Source organism: Cervus elaphus, chromosome 25 (genome assembly GCF_910594005.1).
Source record: "Cervus elaphus chromosome 25, mCerEla1.1, whole genome shotgun sequence".
NCBI classification, from domain to species: domain Eukaryota; kingdom Metazoa; phylum Chordata; class Mammalia; order Artiodactyla; family Cervidae; genus Cervus; species Cervus elaphus.
Genome location: NC_057839.1, coordinates 26778035 through 26798754, shown reverse-complemented (window position 1 = coordinate 26798754; position 20720 = coordinate 26778035). Strand labels below are relative to the sequence as shown.

Below are 20720 nucleotides of genomic sequence, written 5' to 3'. Positions count from 1 at the left end.
TTGAGCCCTATTGCTGCATAAGCATAACATGAAGGGAAGTATTGTTCATGCTCTTGAAAAACCCCTTAGGATAGATTCAAAACATAGACATTTCTTGACTTAATAAGGATGAAGTATACTGTCTGGGTGATTCTTCTCACAAGTAGATTTGTCTGACAGTTTCAAATCCGGATATTAAAAATATATCCTTTGATAGCTATCTCCAATGGCTTTAATATGATGCAGACAGGCATGGAAAAGATAAATTTAGAAGATTATCATATTTTCCCAGATAGTAGTTTATGTATTGGACACAGGAAATATTACTTTTCTGGAATTCAATACCTCATGTTATCTCAATGAAATGGTGTATATACCATATATCTGTTAGACATAGAAACATATTATTTCCTTTTTCTAGTAATCTGCAGATCTACTTGTTCATTCTACTATCATCTAAAAAGATTATAAAACTATCTGAAAGTCACAACAAACTGCAATATGATTCAAAATCACTGGATAATGTCTCTACTCTCAGTGATTTGGATCCAAATGATGATAAAGGTCTTATCACTCAAAGGCAATGAGTGATACTGATAATGATTTCTGCACTAGTTTTCTCCAAGGAGAAAGTAAATAAGTGCCTATAATTATTTCTTGAAATTTCTCAAAGTCCAGTGTCAGATTCTTAAACTACTTAGGCTCAGCCCTGAATAGCATTCTGATGAACTACACAGACTCTGCAGCCAGACCACCTGGTTCAAAGCCTGACTCTTCCCCTTATGCTAACCATGTGACCTCAGGCAGTTGTCACAGTTTACTCCTCAAAAAAAGAGGGTACAGGGGATACAAATCACTTTGCAGTATTATTGCAGGGATTAAAATACAGTTATACACATCAAGAGTTAGCACAGAGTACTCCAAACATTTTGAAAGTGAAGTCGCTTACTCGTGTCCAACTCTTTGCAACCCCATAGACTGTACCTACCAAGCTCCTCCATCCATGGGATTTTCCAGGCAAGACTACTGGAGTGGGTTGCCATTTCCTTCTCCAGGGGATCTTCCTGACTCAGGGATCGAACCCAGCTCTCCAAAATTACAGGCAGACGCTTTAGCTGCTATTATTCTAAGAAAATATTTGCTCATATTCCTCATGGATAATGAAACTAAACTTACCCAGTGTAGATTGTAAAAGGAACCCAAGTGTAGAACTGACTTGGCTGCAACACCACCTCAGGGTAAATATTTATTCCTTTATAAAGGCATTTTGTGTAAGTAGTTTTAAGTATGGCTATAATCACAAAGTTTTGAAATCTCAATTTACATCTGAGCTACTGAAAGAAATTATAGACGGCTTTGAGTTTTATTTAAGAAATACAGTATGATGATGAATGACTTATTAAATAAATATTTAGACTGATTATGTAGGCTCACAAGGACAAGTCACTTAACTTTTCTAGTCAAAAAGAAGTAGTTAGACAACTAAATCACTAGTTCTCAAAAGTGAGGAAGCATCAACATCACTTGAGAAATTAGTAATGCATATTATCAGCCCAACATCAGACCTACTGAATCTCAAATTCTCAGAGAAAGGGCAGCAATCTGGGTTTTGAGGAGCATTCCAGGCCATTCTGACACATGGTCAAGTTTGAGAATCACTGAACTGGTTATTCTATGAGGTTCCTTCCTTCCAGCTCTAACCTCTGTGGGTCTGTGAATTGGAATTATGCCCCCAGAGAGCTTAACATTTTCCCCATTAGTGATACTGACATCAATAAATACTGATTTCAACAAAATATCCCTCTAGCAAGTATTACTTGTTACAGAGAAACTTTCTGCTTAAACAAAGTTTTACATTTTACTTTAACAATCATTTCACCTGTAAATCTTGAGCCTCACAATCCCAGTACGAGCACACGCTGCAGACACGGAGCCACCATGGAACACGTGGCCGCTGGACCACTTAACATCACCAGGTCTGAACAGCTGACAGCTATGGCAGGATCATGACTGTTACTAATCATGTCTGTCTGGTTTTACTTTGGTTTTGGTTTCAAATTTTATAGTTCTGGTCACCTGTAATCAATTGGTGATGCAAACGTAATTGGTTCCAATAAGATGCTTCTCACCTGCTGAGGATATAATGATTCCAGCTTAGAGCCCCAACTACTGATAAATGGCCAAGCATATTTCTCAGTCGCTTTTTAGTGACCACATCCCATAACTGAAAAAAAAATGAAAAAGCATGGTTATGTAGCATTTTCACAACCCACAATCTTCTCAAAGAGCTAATAGCCAGTTAGTGTTGATACAGCCAGCTCTTGTGCTAAGTGAAAGTTCAGCACCTCTAACCCTAAAGCAGTTTTCAATGCTGTCTGCATATTTGGATCATCTAGGGAGCAGAGTTTGGGTGCTAGACATTCTGATTCAATGGTGGGAGTAAGAGCCTGGGCATACAGCATTTATTTTAAAGTTCCTCAGGTGAATTCAGTCTGCTGCAAAAGGTTGAGAATCACTGTTTGACACTTCTAGTTCCTTCAAACTATGGGAATTCCAAAGCTGGAAATCCACCTACAGTTATCAACAAATAAAATTTGAGTGCCTACACAATTTCTAGAGTCAGGAATTCCATTCACTGCTAAGAGACTCCTTTCCTGCCAGCTATAAAAAATATTGTAACCCATATTAGGAATGAGAACTTTGGCATAAGAAGAATGCATGACATGACCCTCATAGGATCATTACAGAGATGAAAAAACAGTAGAGCCATCTGTGGCCCTCCAAAGTCATTGGGCACCCAAGCAACATTGTTTATCTGTTGCTAATAAACAATAATAATAACACATGAGAAATAAGATAGATTGATAGAAACTTGCTAAGCTCCCATTTTAGATAGCCTATTAGAAAAAAATTCACTACTTTTAAGTAACTCCTGATTTTGGCTTTCGGTAAGAAAGGAGGACTGGAAGGTTATCTATTTCAGTTTTAGGACTTCTCTCCAAAGTTCTAAAAACTGGGGCTCTCATAAGCCCACCTTTAGTTTGAGAGAAAAAAATGAGGGGATAAAAGGAAATGTGACACAAAGAAAGATTCTGTGAAAAAACAAAGCAGAGTATCCCTATGTCCTCATTAAACAGCATTCAGGGAAGACCCAGAATGGCATAACCTCTTACTCCCCATAGCTTCAAGCACCACATCTACTATAAGTTTCTTTATTTTATCATAACCTGTTATTAAAAGTCAATCTTAGGGACCTCCCCGGTGGTCCAGTGGTTAAGACTTCACCTTCCAATGGAGAAGGTATGGGTTTGATCCCTGGTCAGGGGGCTTAGACCCCACATGCCTTGCAGCCAAAGAAACAAAACATAAAACAGAAGCAATGCTGTACCAAATTCAATAAATATTTTAAAACTGGTCCATATTAAAAAAAAAAAAAAGCTTTAAAAAAGTCAACCTTAGTTATCTAGCAACTATACAGAATACATTATGAGAAAGAAAAAGCTGTCCAGTACCTGTACTTCTCCCTCACTGGTGCCAACTGCCAGGCAGGTTCCCTCTTTTATCCAGGACACAGAAGATATATAGTTACAAGTGAGACTTAAGTATATATTTTCAATTCTGTTGTGATTATCCCCATTCCAGATGTATACGGAAGATCCAAGGGCTATGGCAACAAGATTTTGAAAATTCCAGTCCAGGATATTCAGATCTATAAGAAAGCATTTCAGATTGGGGTGATCATACAGCCAAATAAAAATATTTTCAAACAAAACAACTTTACTTATAGGTAGAGGAGAAAGATTAATAATTTCCCCACGGTCAGTTGAAAAACAGAATCATGGATCCAATCAGATTAGAAGTTCAAAAATGAAAGCTGGAATAGAATCTTACATCAAGATATACAATAACGCTTATATCAAGATAAGCAATAATGCTTATCATTTATGCTCTTATATACTTATTTAGAGGCATTTAGAAAACTTGGCAGTTTAACCTACCATTATAAGTAATACATGGATTTCATCTAACAGATCATTAAAGTTTAAAAGCACATAATTCTTATGGAGACATCCTTGGACCTAGAATATACAGATGAGAGTTGCCACCACCATTTCTAACCAAAAGACAACCTAACTACAGTAAATCTAGAAGAGGTGGTCTCTGGCTTATTTTGATACCTGGAAGTTCTTAGTATTCTCTATCTTACACTCTAAGAATTACATGAGTGCTCAGAGAAACCATATCTGCATGACCACATACTAAGCCATACCTGATCTTATTTCTTACAAGACAGAAACTCCTATCCTGATTGATACACATCAGTATGAAACTATGAATCTCACCAGTTCCACCAGAGCAGTCTAAGCTCCCTATAGCTCATCTCTCCCACCGATGCAAACTACAAACTCTAAACAAAATTCGAAAAACAAACAAACACCTGAGAACTCTGGAAAATAGGCAAAAGCAGGTAAACCAAGTTAAGGAAGTGAAAACTTGGGGAGGCAATCCACCCAGGGGTGAGTTTTCCACTCTTCCCCTTACATAGCTTTACACTGAGGGTGAGCCCCAATCAGAATAACAGCAGTAGAAAGCCTACCTTGTTTCTGGTCAAAGAAATCAGAGAAAGGAGCTCAAGGTGGCCAAAGTGTGAGGAGAAAGCCTGGGAGGGGAGAGGACCACAGAAAAGCATCCTCTTTTCTGTGAGTGTATGAACCCACACACACCTCAGCCTAACCCCAAAGTGTGTAAGTACAAGGAAAACTCATATTATCCAATCTAAAAAACATGGAGGAAAAAATTTTTTAAGAAATGGACAGAACCTCAGGGATTGGTGGAATAATATCCACAGATCTAAAAGTGCAAGTGAAGTCGCTCAGTCTTGTCCAACTCTGCAACCCCATGGGCTGTATAGCCTACCAGGCTCCTCCGTCCATGGGATTTTCCAGGCGAGAATACTGGAATGGGTTGCCATTCCTTCTCCAGGAGATCTTCCCGACCCAGGGATTGAACCTGGGTTTCCCGCATTGTGGGCAGACAACGTATCTAACATATACGTAATTGGAGTCAGGTCTTGGAAACAAGAGAACAAGGTTTCATATGAGTGCTCCCCAGAAACCATAGAGACCAAAAGTCAGTGTAACATCTTTAAAATGCTGAAAATATATCTGGCAAGCCAGAATTCTATATCAGGCAAATATATCACAATAAGGGTAAGAGAAGCCTTCAGTAAGAGACCTGATCTGCAAATACTAACAGAAGGTTTTTTACTGAAAGTAAGTTATATAAGAGGAACATTTGGCCCTTTGGGAATGGAGGGGAATGTTATAATTGGTAAATATTTGGGTAAATATAAGGACCATTTTTCCCTCACACAAATATATATGGCTTTTTAAACTCAAACTTTTAACAATGGTTAAGTTTTCAATGCATGTAGATTTAAAACATAGACAACTAAAGTGACTCTCCCAAAAAAGCTGAGAGTTGGGGAAACACATGACTGCAAGATTTTTACATATTGTGTGAAATATGCAGCAGTAATTCTAGGTAGACTGAGAAAATTTAGACTGCATTGCAGTCCCTAAAGTAATAACTAAAAACATAATACAAGGAGATATAGCCAGAAAGCCAACAGATCAACTAATGTAGAAGTCAGAAAGAAAAGATGTCCAAGGAATGAGACTTAGTGCACTTTGAAATTTAAGAGGCCAAGAGACAGAAGAGGAGGGAAATCAGAAAAAAAAAACCAAGAAGAGTGACCAATTGCCTCAAATGTGGTTGACAGAGTTAAGTAAATGAGCTCCAAAAAGTGACTGTTAGATTTAGCAGTGAAGAATTTGGGGTGATGTTACAAAAAACAGTTTCAATGGAATGGTGAGATTTAAGAACTGACTAGCAAGGATTAAAAACAAAATGGGGAGAGAAAATAACAAACTGTGAATTATAGACATCTTTTGACAGGTTTTGCTGTCAAAGGGAGACAAAAGGGGTTATGGCCTGAAGGGGAAGTGGGGAAAAAAGGTTTTTGTTTGCTTTTTAATATGAGTGGTGTGCTTTTTAAACATCTCTTGAAATGAATTCTTCAGTTTTCATTAGTCATGGCAAGAAATTCTCTTGGAGAAGGAGGTGTAGAAGAACGATAGGGGAACTGCTCCCTTTAATGATTTTGTGTTTCTCTTGCTTGTTCCTCTCTGCAAACACACCACAGAACCAAACCTCACCCCTCTGCTCTTTCTCCCTCACCAGAAGAGCTCACCTGGCTATCAGCTTCAAATATAGTCATCTGACCTTTCCCCTCTTTCACCAACCTCATTTATAATGATTTCCCAGAAACTCTTAAATGTCTCACTGTTCCCTCAAATGTAATACTACAAGAAAAGTCTTCCCTCCTCATACCATTTTTCCTGCTAACTTGTCTTCTTGGTGACACCACTGCTTCAAAACTTGGAATAATCTTAAATTTATCCCTCCTCCCATATATTTTTCCTCATGCAGAGAAAATAGTACCTTACTTTTTCATAACTCTCCTACTAAATGCATTCTGCATACTCTGCCGTGAATTTTCCTTTGATGTTTCGCCTAGTTGAGAATTCCCACAACAAATCTAAAAATCTGCTTCAGACTTTGAAATTTCTCTATAATCTGCATCAACCCCCTATTCCCCACTCCCCAAAGTATCCTCCTCACTGCCATTGATTATCATTAATTACCAACATCCTGCCTTTGTTCATGTTGCCAACATTGCTAAAAATGCTGTCTTCTCTTTTCCACTCCTCCAAGCCTACCCATCTTTTGAAGATGCATCTCAAGTCTTAGTATCTCCACAAAGTCTTTCCAGACAACTCCAAAGATCACCAAACTATATATAGTCTTACCGCTCCTTATACCCCACAGTTTACTGTTTATACTCTATATTGGCATGTTGGCAGCAGTTCAATGTGGGTTAGTCTCATCTTCCCAACTAGATCGCAAGCTAAAGACATAAGAAGAAACTAGGGACAAACAGCCAATATGGTTGTTTACTGGTAAGATTTATCCATGTTTAAAATATAAGCATAAGAGTAGGTCATCATTTATATAGTTCATTTTATTACAGTAAAAATGTGTGTTTCTTGTGCCTCACCAAGACAAACAATGCCCATTCCTGAACATGAAAATTCTACAATGAAAAACTCACAATATTAAACATATTTGGATGGTACACCGTTTAAGCATGAGGCACAAGGCCATTTGCTTCTTCCAGAATCAAATTTCAAGTTTATGCTACAGCACAGGATACATTTTGTCATTTCAATGTTTTAATTGATGATCTAAATAACATACAATAGTCATTTCGAAGACCTGTAAGATGAATCTTCGCCTCTGGTTGGAGTATGGAATAGTTTATATCACCGAATCTTTGGAAGTATTCATCTCTGACTCCATCGCTGCAGCCTGCAAGAAACAAACAGTTCTACACTATAATCCTGAAAACAAAATAATAATCTTTGCAAGTATTAAGAGATACTGGAGTGAACAAGAAAGTGGTCATCATGATAAAATTGAATTACAAGCTGCAGGGGAAGGAAAGGAAGAAACAGACTTCAGTATTTATTTAAACACTTTAAAAAAAATATCCAATGACATTTCTAATAAAAAGCACATGAGTACCAGACCTAAATGTAATGACAGAGCTTGTGGGGAGCACACAGAGACACTACATCATGCTTTGAATATTTGTTCTGTCACTTGAGATTTTAAGACCAAAGTAATGTTCATGTATCCATGTGTCTATAATATCAACAATTCTCTAATAGACCTAAGCTCTGCCCTGAGTCTTTGTCAATAAAACTGTTGATTCATTGATTTTTACTCTTTCTCTCACTGTTTTTGTACTAGAGCACACAGTTACTTTAGGCTAGTGTTATCCATGACTATCTGAATTTAAGGTTATATCTTGTGTTCAGTTTTACTTCTCATCAAAAGACCCCACTAAGTCTAAACCACAAGCCACTGCCTTTTCATCTTTCCAACCACCTGGCTTGCATCAAAGTGAGAATGACATGATCAACAGGAAATGAGCCCACCCAGCTGACTTGTGGTCCCTATGACCACATAGCTTCTGATAAATGAATAAGAGCATCACAATGCCACACCAAGAAGCCAGAGTGTTACTCATAGACTTAGTGCTAACTATGAAAACCTGCAATTGTGAGAATTACAAGGTTACTAGAAATATGTACTCAAGCACTGCCAATAATGGTTCAAAAAAATCAAGTACAAACTGTTAGTTAGAAAATAAATAAATCATGAGAATTTAATGTACAGCATGTTGAAAGCTGCTTAAAAAGTAGAGCGTAAAAGTTCTCATCACAAGAAAAAAATTCTGTCACTATATCTAGTGACAGTTGTAAACTAGATTTATTGTAATGATCATTTTGTAATATATACAAATATATCATTAATGTTGCATACCTGAAGCTAATATAAAATTCTATATTTTTTAAAAATAGTAATACCCAAATAATCAACAAAAAACTTCTGGAACTAATGGGTGATTATAAAAAGATATAAGATTAATATACAAAAGTCAATTACTTTCTTATATACTAGCAACAAGCTACTGGAACTTTAAATTAAAAGCACAATACCATTTACTTAAGTCCCCCCAAATGAAATACTTAAATATAGATTCAACAAAATATGTACAAGATCTGTATGAGGGAAAACTACAAAACTCTAATCAAAAAAAAAAAAAAGAAGCTAAATAAATGAAGAGATATTTCATGTACATGGATAACAAGACTCAGTATTATTAACATTAGCTCTTCCCACTTTGATTTATATATACAATGCTCTACCAGTTACAATCCCAGCAAGTTACTGTGTGAACATTGCCAAGCTGGTTTTAAAGTGTATATGGAAAAGAGTCAACACAACATTGAAGGAGAAGATCCAAGCTGAAGGACCTCCACTGTCTGACTTTAAGACTCATGAAAAAGCTACAGTAATCAAGGCATCACTGATTCAATGGACATGAACTTGGGCAAACCCCAGGAGATGATGAGGGACAGGGAAGCCTGGTATGCTGCAGTCCATGAGGTCATAAAGAGCTGGACACAACTTGGCGACTGAATAACAGCAATCAAGAGAGTGTAGTATTTGCAAAAGAACAAATATATTAGTGGAAGAGAACAGAGATCCCACAAATGGACCCACAAAAATAGAGTCAACTGATCTCTGACAAAGGAGCAAAGGCAATAAGATCGAGAAAATTAGTTTTTTCAACAAATGGTGTTGGAAAAACTGAATATCCACAGACAATCTGGAAAAAAATAACTGAATCACTTTGCTGTACACCTGAAACTAACATAAAGTTGAGAGTCAACTCCGCCTCAATTTAAAAAAATGTATCTAAACACAGACCTATTGGTGGAGAATGGATACATGTATATCCATATGTATCACTGAGTTCCTTGTGACCCACCTGATACTATCACAACAATGTTAATCAACTATATGCCAATAGAAAATAAAAAGTTTAAAAAAAACCCACAGAACTCAAAAATTAACTCAAAATAGATTGTAGACCTAAAAGTAAAACACAAAGCTCTAAAATTCCTAGAAAATAATACAGGAAAAAATCTAGATCTCCTCAGAATGATGTTTTTTCTTTTGCCATGCTGCACAGGTTAAAGGATCTTAGTTCCCCAACCAGGGATTGAACTCAGGTCCATGGCAGTGAAAGTTCTGAGTTCTACCCACTGGACCACCAGGGAATTCTCTGGCAGTGACTTTTTAAATATAATACGAAGAGCATGATCCATGAAAGCAATCACTGATATGCTGGACTTCATTAAAGTTAGAAACTTCTGCTCTCCACAAGACATGCCTAAAGAGTGAGAAGATAAACCACAGACTGAAAAAAAATTTGCAAAAGACATATGTGATAAAGGACTCTTACCCAAAATATACAAAGTAACTCTTAAACCTCAACAACAAAGAAAAATAAAAATTTGAATTTTAAAATGGGCAAAATAACTGAACACCTCATGAAGAAAGGTGGTAAATAAGCATAAGAAAAGATGTTCAACATCTTTTTCATTATATTTATTAGAGAATTGCAAGTTAAAACCATGAGATACCACTACACATCTGTTAGAACAGCCAAAATCTGAAACACTGACCACCACCAAATTCTGGCAAGGATGTGGAACAACAGGAGCTTTAATTCATTGCTGGTGAGAATGCAAAATGATACAGCCACTTTGGAAGACAGTTGGGCAGTTTCATATGAAAATAAATATGCTCTTATATAATCCAGCAACTGCACACCTTGATATTTACTCAAGTGAGTAGAAAGCTTATGTCCACAGAGAAACCTTTACACAGATATTTATAGTAGCTTCATTCATAATTGCCAAAACTTGGAAGCAACCAACATGTCTTCAAATAGGTGAATGCCTAAAGAAACTGTGGTACATCCAGACAATAGAATATTATTTAGTGCTAGAAAGAAATGAGCTGTCAAGCCATAAGAAGACACAGAGGACACTTAAATGCATACTACTAACTGGAAGAATCCTATCTGAAAAGGCTACATACTGTATGATTCCAACTAAATGACATTCTAGGAAAAGTAAAACTATGGAGACTGAAAAGTTTGCCAGGGTTAGAGGAAGAAGGAGAGATGAATAGGTGAAGTATAAAAGATTTTTAGAACATTAACATCTATCTGCTGTTATAATGGTGGATACGTATCATTACACATTTGTCAAAATCCATAGAATATACAACACCAAGTGTGAACCCTAGTATAAACGATAGACTTTGGATGATAATAGTAGTGTCAGTGAGGTTCATCAATGATAACAAATGTACTAATCCAGTGTGGGATGTTGATCATGGGGAAAGCTGTGCATATATTGGGGCAAGGTATACACAAGAACACTGTATTTTCTGTTCAATTTTGCTGTGAATTCAAAACTTCTCTAAAAAAACAGGATGGATAGAGAGATTAATACACATATACATACACAGAGGTAGATAGATCTCCTAGGATCAAAATAACATAGGTATATTCTCTCTGCTTTTATGGAATATAGGTGACACTAGTGGTAAAGAATATGCCTGCAATGCAGGAGACCCACGTTTGATTCCTGGGTCAGGAAGATCTTCTGGAGAAGAGAATGGCTACCCACTCCAGTATTCTTGCCTGGAGAATCCCATAGACAGAGGAGCCTGGTGGGCTACAGTCGATGAGGTCACAAAGAGTTGGACATGACTGGGCAAATAAGCACACATACATCATATAATTTCTGTTCTACATCAAATATTCAGCATGTTACAGAAACATGAACTTGTTACTGATCAGATCAGAGGAAAGTGGGAGAGATAAGGTAAGACATGTCCCCAGATATTTTATTTTGCTTTTAAGAAAATACAATTATAAGGAAAAGAATAAAGAAGGAAAGGATATGATTCACTCATTCATCCAACTGTATATTCCCAAACCACCCAAAAGAATATTCAGCCAGCCTTCAACTTTTGTGCCTATTTTTATGATCTAACTGTTTGTCCCCTTTATACTGCCGGGAAACAGAGGCATGAAGAGCACGCATGCACAAAGTTATCTTCTCCCAGAGGGAAATGTAACAGGCAAGTCTCCTTGGCATTTATGAATTAATTGAGCCATTGGTTCTCTTAAGTTTCTCTCACAGAGGTAGACTCCTAATCAATTATTTTCCAACCATGACAACAATTTCATGAATGACAAAAAGACTTCCAAGATGGAAAGGGGAAGTAAGAAGGAGAACACGTGGAATGCAGGGGAAATGACATGGGGAGCATTAAATAAAGAATGGAAGGAAGACCTTCTAGAAACTGCCACAGGAGCAATATCTCTCCACTGCATGGCTGCAGATCTTCCCTGACACACTCATGACATCACCACCCAAAGATTTGTACTAGCTTTGGGTCCAACAGGTATATTACAAGTCACAGGACGTGCCCACTGGGTTCAACAAGTATACTTACAAGTCACAGGCGGTGTCCACTGTGAGGTTTCAGAGTCTTATCAAATATAGACAAGGCATAAAGAAATACTTTACATGCACAGTATCTGGATAAAACTTATCCCAGTGATCCATTTTGCTAAGATTAGTTATCTGGCCTATGTGGAATCCATTTCATATTTTAAATCTCCTTGAGAGAATTAAGAATAGAGCCCTACATATAACGTTCCTTTCAATTAGTCTCTGCTTCCAACAGCTCTCCCTTTCAAATCTTCTTCAGTGTCACCACCAATGATCTCTCTAAAGCAGAGCAATAGATTTGCAGTCAAGTCAGAGGAAAGGTCACATAAGTGTACTTCCTCTGCCTCTTATTTTCAACTTCACCAGAATGACAGCTAATGACTTTTTAAGGTGTGGAGATATAAGAACAAAGAGTATGGGAGTGAAAAGAGCAGTAAGAAGAGATTGCAATAATTTTCTGCAAAATGGGTAAAGGTTTGATAACTGACCAGGAAGAACATGAAAAATGAAACTCGAGTGCCTATAGAGGGGGCATGGTAAAGAAAAGCAAGCTGATTTGTCTTGCAGAAACCCCACAAGGGGTCAGGGCTCAGAGACACAGCAAAAGTTTAGAAAGAGAGAGCTGGTTGAAAGATGTGAAGTTCACGCACACACACCCTGCACACACACCCATACACACATGTGCACACATCAAAAGAAACCAGGTGTTTATTCTCTGAATAAACGAAAAATGACAACCTCTTAACTCAAGAGCATGAGCGAAGATAGACTGTGTGAAAACTGTTATACAGATTTTAGTAGCCCACAATTCTTTAGTTCTATTTCCAGAACACCACACATTTCAGAAAGCTTTAATTCTGAAAGAGTGAAACCAAAACTACTGTGGGAAGAGCTAAGCAAAGAAAGACAGTTCAGGAAGAACAGCAATACTTCCAAGCTCTATATGAAATTTTTCAGAGAAATAAGAGAAAGTAGTGTATACATGAAGCATGAACAGGATGCTGGAAAGAGAGAAGGAAGGAAGGAAAGAAGGGGGAGGGAGGACGGAGAGGAAAGAAATGACGGAGGGAGACAGGAAGGAGGCAAGGGGAGGGAGGAGATGAGGGGAGAGAGAGAGGCCTGATGGTGTCCAAGAAATTCTAAAATTAAAACTAAGATAGCCAAAATAAGAAATTTAAATGGCAAGGCTAGTACACAGAATGAGGTAACCACCTAGAAGTAGAAGGAAAGAAAATGAGATGAAAAATAGAATAGAAAAAAATAAGAGAATCAATCCACAAGGAGCAACAATTACAGCCAACATCTCAGAAAGAAAGAAAAAAAGAAACAAAGATGAAGAAATTACTAAAGAATAATTCAAGAAACTTTCCAATAATTAAAAGATACAGGTGTCCAAGACTGAAAGATCCACTAGTGAGTTTGTCATTTACAGCGAGGTTTTTTTTTTAACATACATGAACCTTTATCATCATGAAATTTTAAAACAGTAACAATAAATATTTTTCTATATGTATTCAGAGAGAAAAAGTAGGTGGCATAGAAAGGGTAGGAAGTCACAATATATGACTGCCTCAGCAGCAACAATGGGTGCTGGGAAACAATAAAGCAATACCTTTTCCACAAAGTTCTGAGTAAGACTAGCATCTGTAGCCAGCCAAACTATGAATCAAGTGTAAAAGTGGAATAAGCACACTTTCAGACCAGCAAACCCAGAAAGAGCACAACATGGCTGCCAGGAAACAGTGGATCTAGCATCAGAGAGAAGTCCCAGAATTACAGCCGTGGGACTGACCAAGAGAGTGGCCTATTCAGCAGGTTCTGGGTAGGAGGCCACCAAGGAAAACAACAACCCATGTGGACAGGTACGTGGAAAAGGTTATTGATGGCTATGGAACAAAGCATGGGAGCATTTAGGGAACACAGTCATAATTTCATAGGTAGCTAATAAATGAAAAGAGAAAGCAACTTTTTAATTCTAGGAAAAACAAAGAATTAAACTAGAAAAGAGGTATAGATAGAGTACACTATTTGGCTTATAAAGGAGATCAGTCCTGGGTGTTCATTGGAAGCACTGATGCTAAAGCTAAAACTCCAATACTTTGGCCACCTCATGTAAAGAGTTGACTCACTGGAAAAGGCCCTGATGCTGGGAGGGATTGGGGGCAGGAGGAGAAGGGGACGACGGAGGATGAGATGGCTGGATGGCATCACCGACTCGATGGACATGGGTTTGGGTAAACTTCGGGAGTTGGTGATGGACACGGAGGCCTGGCATGCTGCGATTCATGGGGTCACAAACAGTCGGACACGACTGAGCGACTGAACTGAACTGAATATGATATAAATATTAAATACTAATTTTACTTTGTTAAAGTGTAATACAAATAGACTGAGAGAAGTGAATGAAATAGGAGGAGAACTAAGTTCTTACTATGCTAGAAAGTTGTGATTAAGTCTAAAATTGTAAAAAAATAAATTAAGAGTTTACAAATGTTATTTAGAAACTAGATGTAAATACCAGGGGGCATAGCTGGCAGAGCTAAGGTGGTTGCCTCTAGGAAATGAGGTATGGGGTCAGGATAGTTAAGACAGAGGATTATGAGAATTATCCAAACTTTATGCTGATTTTTGTTCTAATGTAAAAATAATATATTTTAAGATAAGAAAGAAATGAAGGAGGCAGGGAGAGAGGAGGGTGGGAAAGCAGGACAGACGGGAAATCTTTGGCCCATACCTTTCCAAGTGCATTGGGATCTCTCACAGAGCTGCATGCTCCCATTAACCTGCTGAGCCACGTTCTGGGTTGAAAATAGCTGATTTAAGCATTTCTGAAAACAAACACAAAGAGAATACTTATTCAGAAACATCCGTGTACATCTCAGGTGTGTTACATGGTATAAAAGTAAAACTGATAATTCACTGGAAAATTTAAAGACTACACATTGTCAAAACCTAGATAACCACTGTGTAATGAACACAGTACCAAACATTTTACTGATATATTATTTCTTTTTTTAATTAATTTTTATTTAAGTATAATTGCTTTATGGGCTTCCCCAGTGGCACAGTGGTAAAGAATTTGCCTGCCAGTTCAGGAGACGCAAGAGACACACATTCGATCCCTGGGTAAGAAAGATCCCCTGGAGAAGGAAACAGCAACCCACTCCAGTATTCTTGCTTGGAGAATTTCATGGACAGAGGAGCCTGGTGGGCTACAGTCCATAGGGTCGCAAAGAGTCAGACACGACTGAGCGACTAAACAACAACAAAATAGCTTTAGAATGTTGTATTAGTTTCTCGTGGGGGGGGGGGGGGGATTAAACTAGTCATCTTAAAGGTCCTTTTCCACTAACCCCCTTTCCCATGAGAAATGGGAACATCAACTCACAGAGAGGTTAAGCCAATTGTCTAAATTTCCACGAGCACAAAAATCAGGTTGCTGTTTCTCTGGGCAAGTATACAATGAGCCCTCCTGACATTCTTACATCTGTGCATGCGTGCTAAGTTGCTTCAGTCCTGTTCAGCTCTGTGCAACCCTACAGACTGCAGCCCACCAGGCTCCTCTGTCCATGGGATTCTCCAGGCAAGAATTCTGGAGTGGGTTGCCATGCCCTCCTCCAGGGGATTTTCCCGACTCAGGGATTAAACCTGTATCTCTTATATCTACCTCCATTGGCTTGTGAGTTCTTTACCATTAGAGTCACCTGGGAAGCCCCTTTCTTACATCTAACTTTGATCAAAAACAAAGAGGCAAATTAGTAAAAAGGGGAAAGAAAAGTACTTATTCTAGAAATATAATAGTGAACAGTCAAAACAGAGAAGATTCTTTTTTTCCTCCTTCTCAATGATACATGTAATCACTGACTCACAATAATTCAGACAGAAGTCTCTCCATCAAGCATCACTTTGATATTTTGGCTTTCTTCCCAGATATTATGTCATATAATAGGCACTGCCAGTCAATAAATCATGGATGTTTAGGTATTCAAAGTAGAAAAATTAAATATAGAGTTTCACAACCACAGAAATATGGGCAAATAATGCACTGTTGTGGTCTACCAGATACCTTCCCCCTGGCTTCTGATCATCAAAACTATCTTCAGACATGTCAGATGCTCTGTGGGGAGCAAAATCACCCCTGTTTGAGGAGCACTGGTATAAAATACCATTTCTAAATGCCCTGCTGGCCGGTAGCTCAGTGTAACTCTTCACAGATTCATTCTTCAGAATCCTGTAGAGACAACAAAGACCAAGGCATTGCCCAGATAGTGTGTGTGTGCTCCATGCACCCAGGGGTACTCTTCATTAGGTGAGATCTACTATTACTTTAATGAGCAACTTGGCATACAGCTGGCTGGGTATGAGAGTTTTGAACATCTCCATAGCTATTCAGCTCTCACTGTGGAAATACCCTCTGGATGACCTCTGAGGACCACAGGAAGACACCTGTCCACCGCCAAGGTGAAAGACCTCGCTTTACCTCTGCACCATTTTTGCTGCTGTTGGACTCCCAATTAGTCATGACAACAAATGCTCTACATAAAGTAGTGAAACAGCTTCCATTATCCCCTGCCCAGGTTCTCCAGTGAAACTGGGATGATGTTCAGGCTGGATAACAATTGCTGTAATGATGGTAACTTGCCCACACCATCATGACCCCACCAACAGAGCCACCAACTTTGCTGCTACCAGTTGCCAGACAGCCCAAGGGGAAGGAAAAGGGAAGTCCTGGAACTCACGGCAGTAAAACCTCCAGTCACCAGTAGAGGGTGGAAGGGACAGTGGTGCTAACAGCCTGGCCTGGGCATGAGTTCAACAGCACACATAGTTCCCTCAACATAACTCCCTCGCCATCTTACCCTTACCCAGCAGCAAGCAAATAGCAAGTGAAGTCACTCAGTCGTGTCTGACTCTTTACGACCCCATGGACTGTAGCCTGCCAGGCTCCTCCATCCATGGGATTTTCCAGGCAAGAATACTAGAGTGTTTTGCCATTTCCTCCTCCATGGGATCTTCCCAACCCAGGGACTGAAGCCGGGCCTCCCACACTGCGAGCAGACTCCTTACCCTCTGAGCCACCAGGGAAGCCCCACAGCAGCAAAGCACCGCAGGAGGCTTGCTCTAATACAGTTGTTTTCAACTGCGTATGAGTTCAAACAATTAAGTTTCACATTCACAATATTTTATTGTTCCTCAAGCAAAACACATATGCCAAACACAGGAAGCACACGCCAAATGACTAACTATGCCTAAATTGAGAATTTATAATATTCCTAGTTCAGTTTTCTAAATGAAACATTGATTCCTTCAGAGGCTCTTCACTGGATTCGATAAACCTAAAAACATGCTATTAATATTTAATGTGTGCAAAGGATTTAGGGTGGACTATGATATTAGAATCATAATCAATAAGATCCTTAAAATAATTGTTAACTTCGTAGAGAAATTTTTTTAAAAATCCACAAAACTTAAGGGAAATACTGAAAAGACCATCTTATAGAGGAGGAGTCAAATCAATCTGCCAAAGGGCAGACCATATCACCACACACTTTCCAAAGAGTTGGGAAAAGACCGCACAACAGAACTTTGCACTGAGAGGAAACATACCATAGTATGCATAATTTTATTCTATTTTTTTTTTTACCACACCATTTGGCATGCAAAATCTTAAGTTCCTGGGCCAGGGATTGAACCCACACCCCCTGCATTGGACGCATAGAGTTTTAACCACTGGACCACCGGTGAAGTCCCCCTGTCTTTAATCTTTACCTTTTGGATGGTTAGTCTCATTTTCACTTTTTTGATTGATGCTAATTAAACACTTTTCTATGTTAATTAACAACACTGTTTCTTTTTGGAAGTGTCCTTCATACACTCATTTTTCCTATCAGGAACCCATCCTTTCCTTATTGATTTGTAAGAGCAACTAAGCCAGCTCTTATCTCACATTTGGGACTCAGCTGTTTGAGATTCTCAAGATGAGAAATCTTTGGTTTTCTCTCTTCACCCACCGGGCCTTTTGAAGCAACTTTATCCTTCCAGCCTCTCTGCAGTGCATAAGGAGCCTTCCCAAACTGGAGAGCAGAGTTATTGGTTTCAGAACTTCCTTTGTTGGGGGTCTTCAGTGGTTCCTTGTAGGATCCTGCCAGAAAACATTTAGCTTTGAATTTGGTTTTTAAAATAATAGCTCAGTTGATAAAGAATCTGCCTGCAATGCAGGAGACTCGAGTTCGATTCCTGGGTTGGGAATATGCCCTGGCGAAGGAAATGGCAACCTACTCCAGTATTCTTGCCTGGAGAAACCCATGGACAGAGAAGCCTGGCAGGCTACATACAGTCCATAGGGTCGCAAGAGTTGGATACGACTTAGCAACTAAACCACCACCATAATCTCTTAAACCTTTGGTGGGAGGTCAGTCCTTGGCATGTACAAAACAGAATGTAAAGATGTAGGCCCTCATCTCTCCAAAGTCCTAGGTGGGGTGGGGTGGAGGGGCGGCACAGGGTCGAGGCAGGTTACTGGGTTCATGAGTGAACACTGGGTGAGAAATTCTCTCGGTGGTCTCAGAACCAGGAGGAAATGTCAAGAGTAAAGACCTGACTCCAACTGCAGCAGCAGCAGCAGCAACAGAAATGATTTAACTCTGCATGGAAAGAACACATTTGCGCATTTGAAGAATGGATACTAACAGTTCAAAGTTTAAAATGATGGTGAGAAGAGTAACTGGTTTGCCCAGGTGGTGAACATTCTGCCAGGAAGTCACTATGGAATGCTTGCCTGTCAGTCACTCATGTTCACCACATGATTATAGCAAAACACTGCCTCTCCCTCTTCCTAGTGCACAAAGATGTAAAACTAGTTTGAGATGACTTTAGTAAAATACTTCCTAGGTTACTGTCATGGAAGAGCCAATGTTGTTTGCATCGTTATGATCCATGTCTATTCTCTTCTCAAGACTGAGAAAGCCCTTTACCAGACTTTTAACTGCAACGAAAACCTTCACAAGTCATCTTCTTAAGTTAAATATCTGCTATATCACTTGTTCATCAGAGGAACCAAGGCACAACCGGATTAAGTATTCGGCCTTTTGCCATGTGACAATCTCTTCTCATTCGGACAAACATGTTCTGGATAAGCTGTCACTGATGTTCCTAGAGCCCAACCCCTCTGGGCTCTAGGCTATCCAAAATCTAAGAGGAAGGAGGAATCCAAAATCTAATTTCAACTTTGCTGAAACATTCTGCAAAGTTTTAGATCTTACTCTTTGTCCTGCAAAATTATGCATGCCTGTTTTGTGATATTTGTAGACAAGTAAAGAGGAAAAGAAGCTGGCTCTCTGAACCTCAAATGAAAAAGAAAATGTTGCAGTTGAATGCTAGTACTGACAATCATCCCAGTTATCAACAAAGAGTTCACGTCCACCAGCCTAAGGAATCCTGGACCTCTCAGATTTTGTCCACAAAGCATGACAGCAAATGAACCTCTCTACAAACATCCCTTTTAGGATGGGAGGGTCCTCAGTGTTCACTTTTCTGGAACAAAAAGAAAGAAACCCCACCAGCAAAACACCGAGAAACCAATGTTTCTGATTAATATGCAGTATAAACTTAAATGGAAAATAAAATAGACTTCATTATAAAATTATTTTGTCTGATTATCTCTTAGAATTCTAAATTTCTCATGCAATGTCTTATTTGAAAATAACTAATTAATTAAGGACCTATGAAAGAAAAGGGAGCCACTTTAGTGAGAAATTCCTCTAAAACAATTAGCCAGAAATTCCTCTGAAACAGTTAGCATTAAAATCACTCTTCAATTTAAAATATCTTTCAGAAGACAGCCATAAGGATGACCTTTCTCCAACCCTGTATCTCCTATTGCTTCAGCCAGCTATTTTCAGTATTGTTACTTACTATTACATGAGAATTTCATTGATTTAAAAAAGATTTGGGCTTCTTCTCAATCTGCAGGACTATGGTGCCTCATTGTGTCTAACATCACATTTAAATACAACATACTTTCTTTTGGTTTTGTTTCAGTCCTCCCCTTCCCCTGCCCCTTTGGAAATTTCTTATTCAAAAGGAGAAAAAGAGAAAGCAGTTGACTAAATACAACACTAGGTATTTCTGTAAGACAAAGATTCTCTCAGAATTATATCTTTTTTTTAAGATTTCAAAACTGGCTTGTGGCATCTCCATTACCTCACCTGGAGCCACGGTCTCTTTGCCAGGAGTCATCTTCAGCACCGTGCCTGGGAGGTCAGTGGTTGACTGCTCCTCCCCAAAGGAACGGGCTGTCACATCCCTGGCTTGGCTCTGCCGCCATCTTGTGGTCATCGGGCTACTGGCAACAGGAACTTCAGCTGACCGCCTCTTTGCCAAGTTGCTGGTGAAGTTAGAGTATGTAGTATTAACTACATTAACTACCTATTTAATAACAAAAAGATCCATGATTTACAGTACCCTCAATGATACAATCATTAAGATTCCTTAAAAGAGAATTATAAACAACTCATCTAGTACAATACAACATGTATATGTTGATACATATACATGAAATTTTTAATTTTTGTGACCTGGGAAAATGTTATTTTACATATACATATAAAATAAACATATGATTACATATTTTAACACACACACACACACACTCAGAGCCTCTGCTGAGGGTCTCAAGACACACCAAAGCAATTGAGGGAGTGATTATACTTATGCTTATTACTATTACAT

The 20720-nt window shown here is 38.7% G+C and overlaps 1 protein-coding gene across 1 annotated transcript in view; it reads right to left on the bottom strand.

The window, feature by feature from the left end:
• CDC20B (cell division cycle 20B) overlaps positions 1 to 20720 on the bottom strand; it is a 67567-nt gene that overhangs the window by 20502 nt on the left and 26345 nt on the right. The window contains 6 exon segments of the mRNA XM_043887677.1: positions 2109 to 2203; positions 3492 to 3688; positions 7300 to 7410; positions 14725 to 14818; positions 18002 to 18132; positions 20198 to 20417. Coding sequence (XP_043743612.1) covers positions 2109 to 2203; positions 3492 to 3688; positions 7300 to 7410; positions 14725 to 14818; positions 18002 to 18132; positions 20198 to 20417 — 848 coding nt within the window.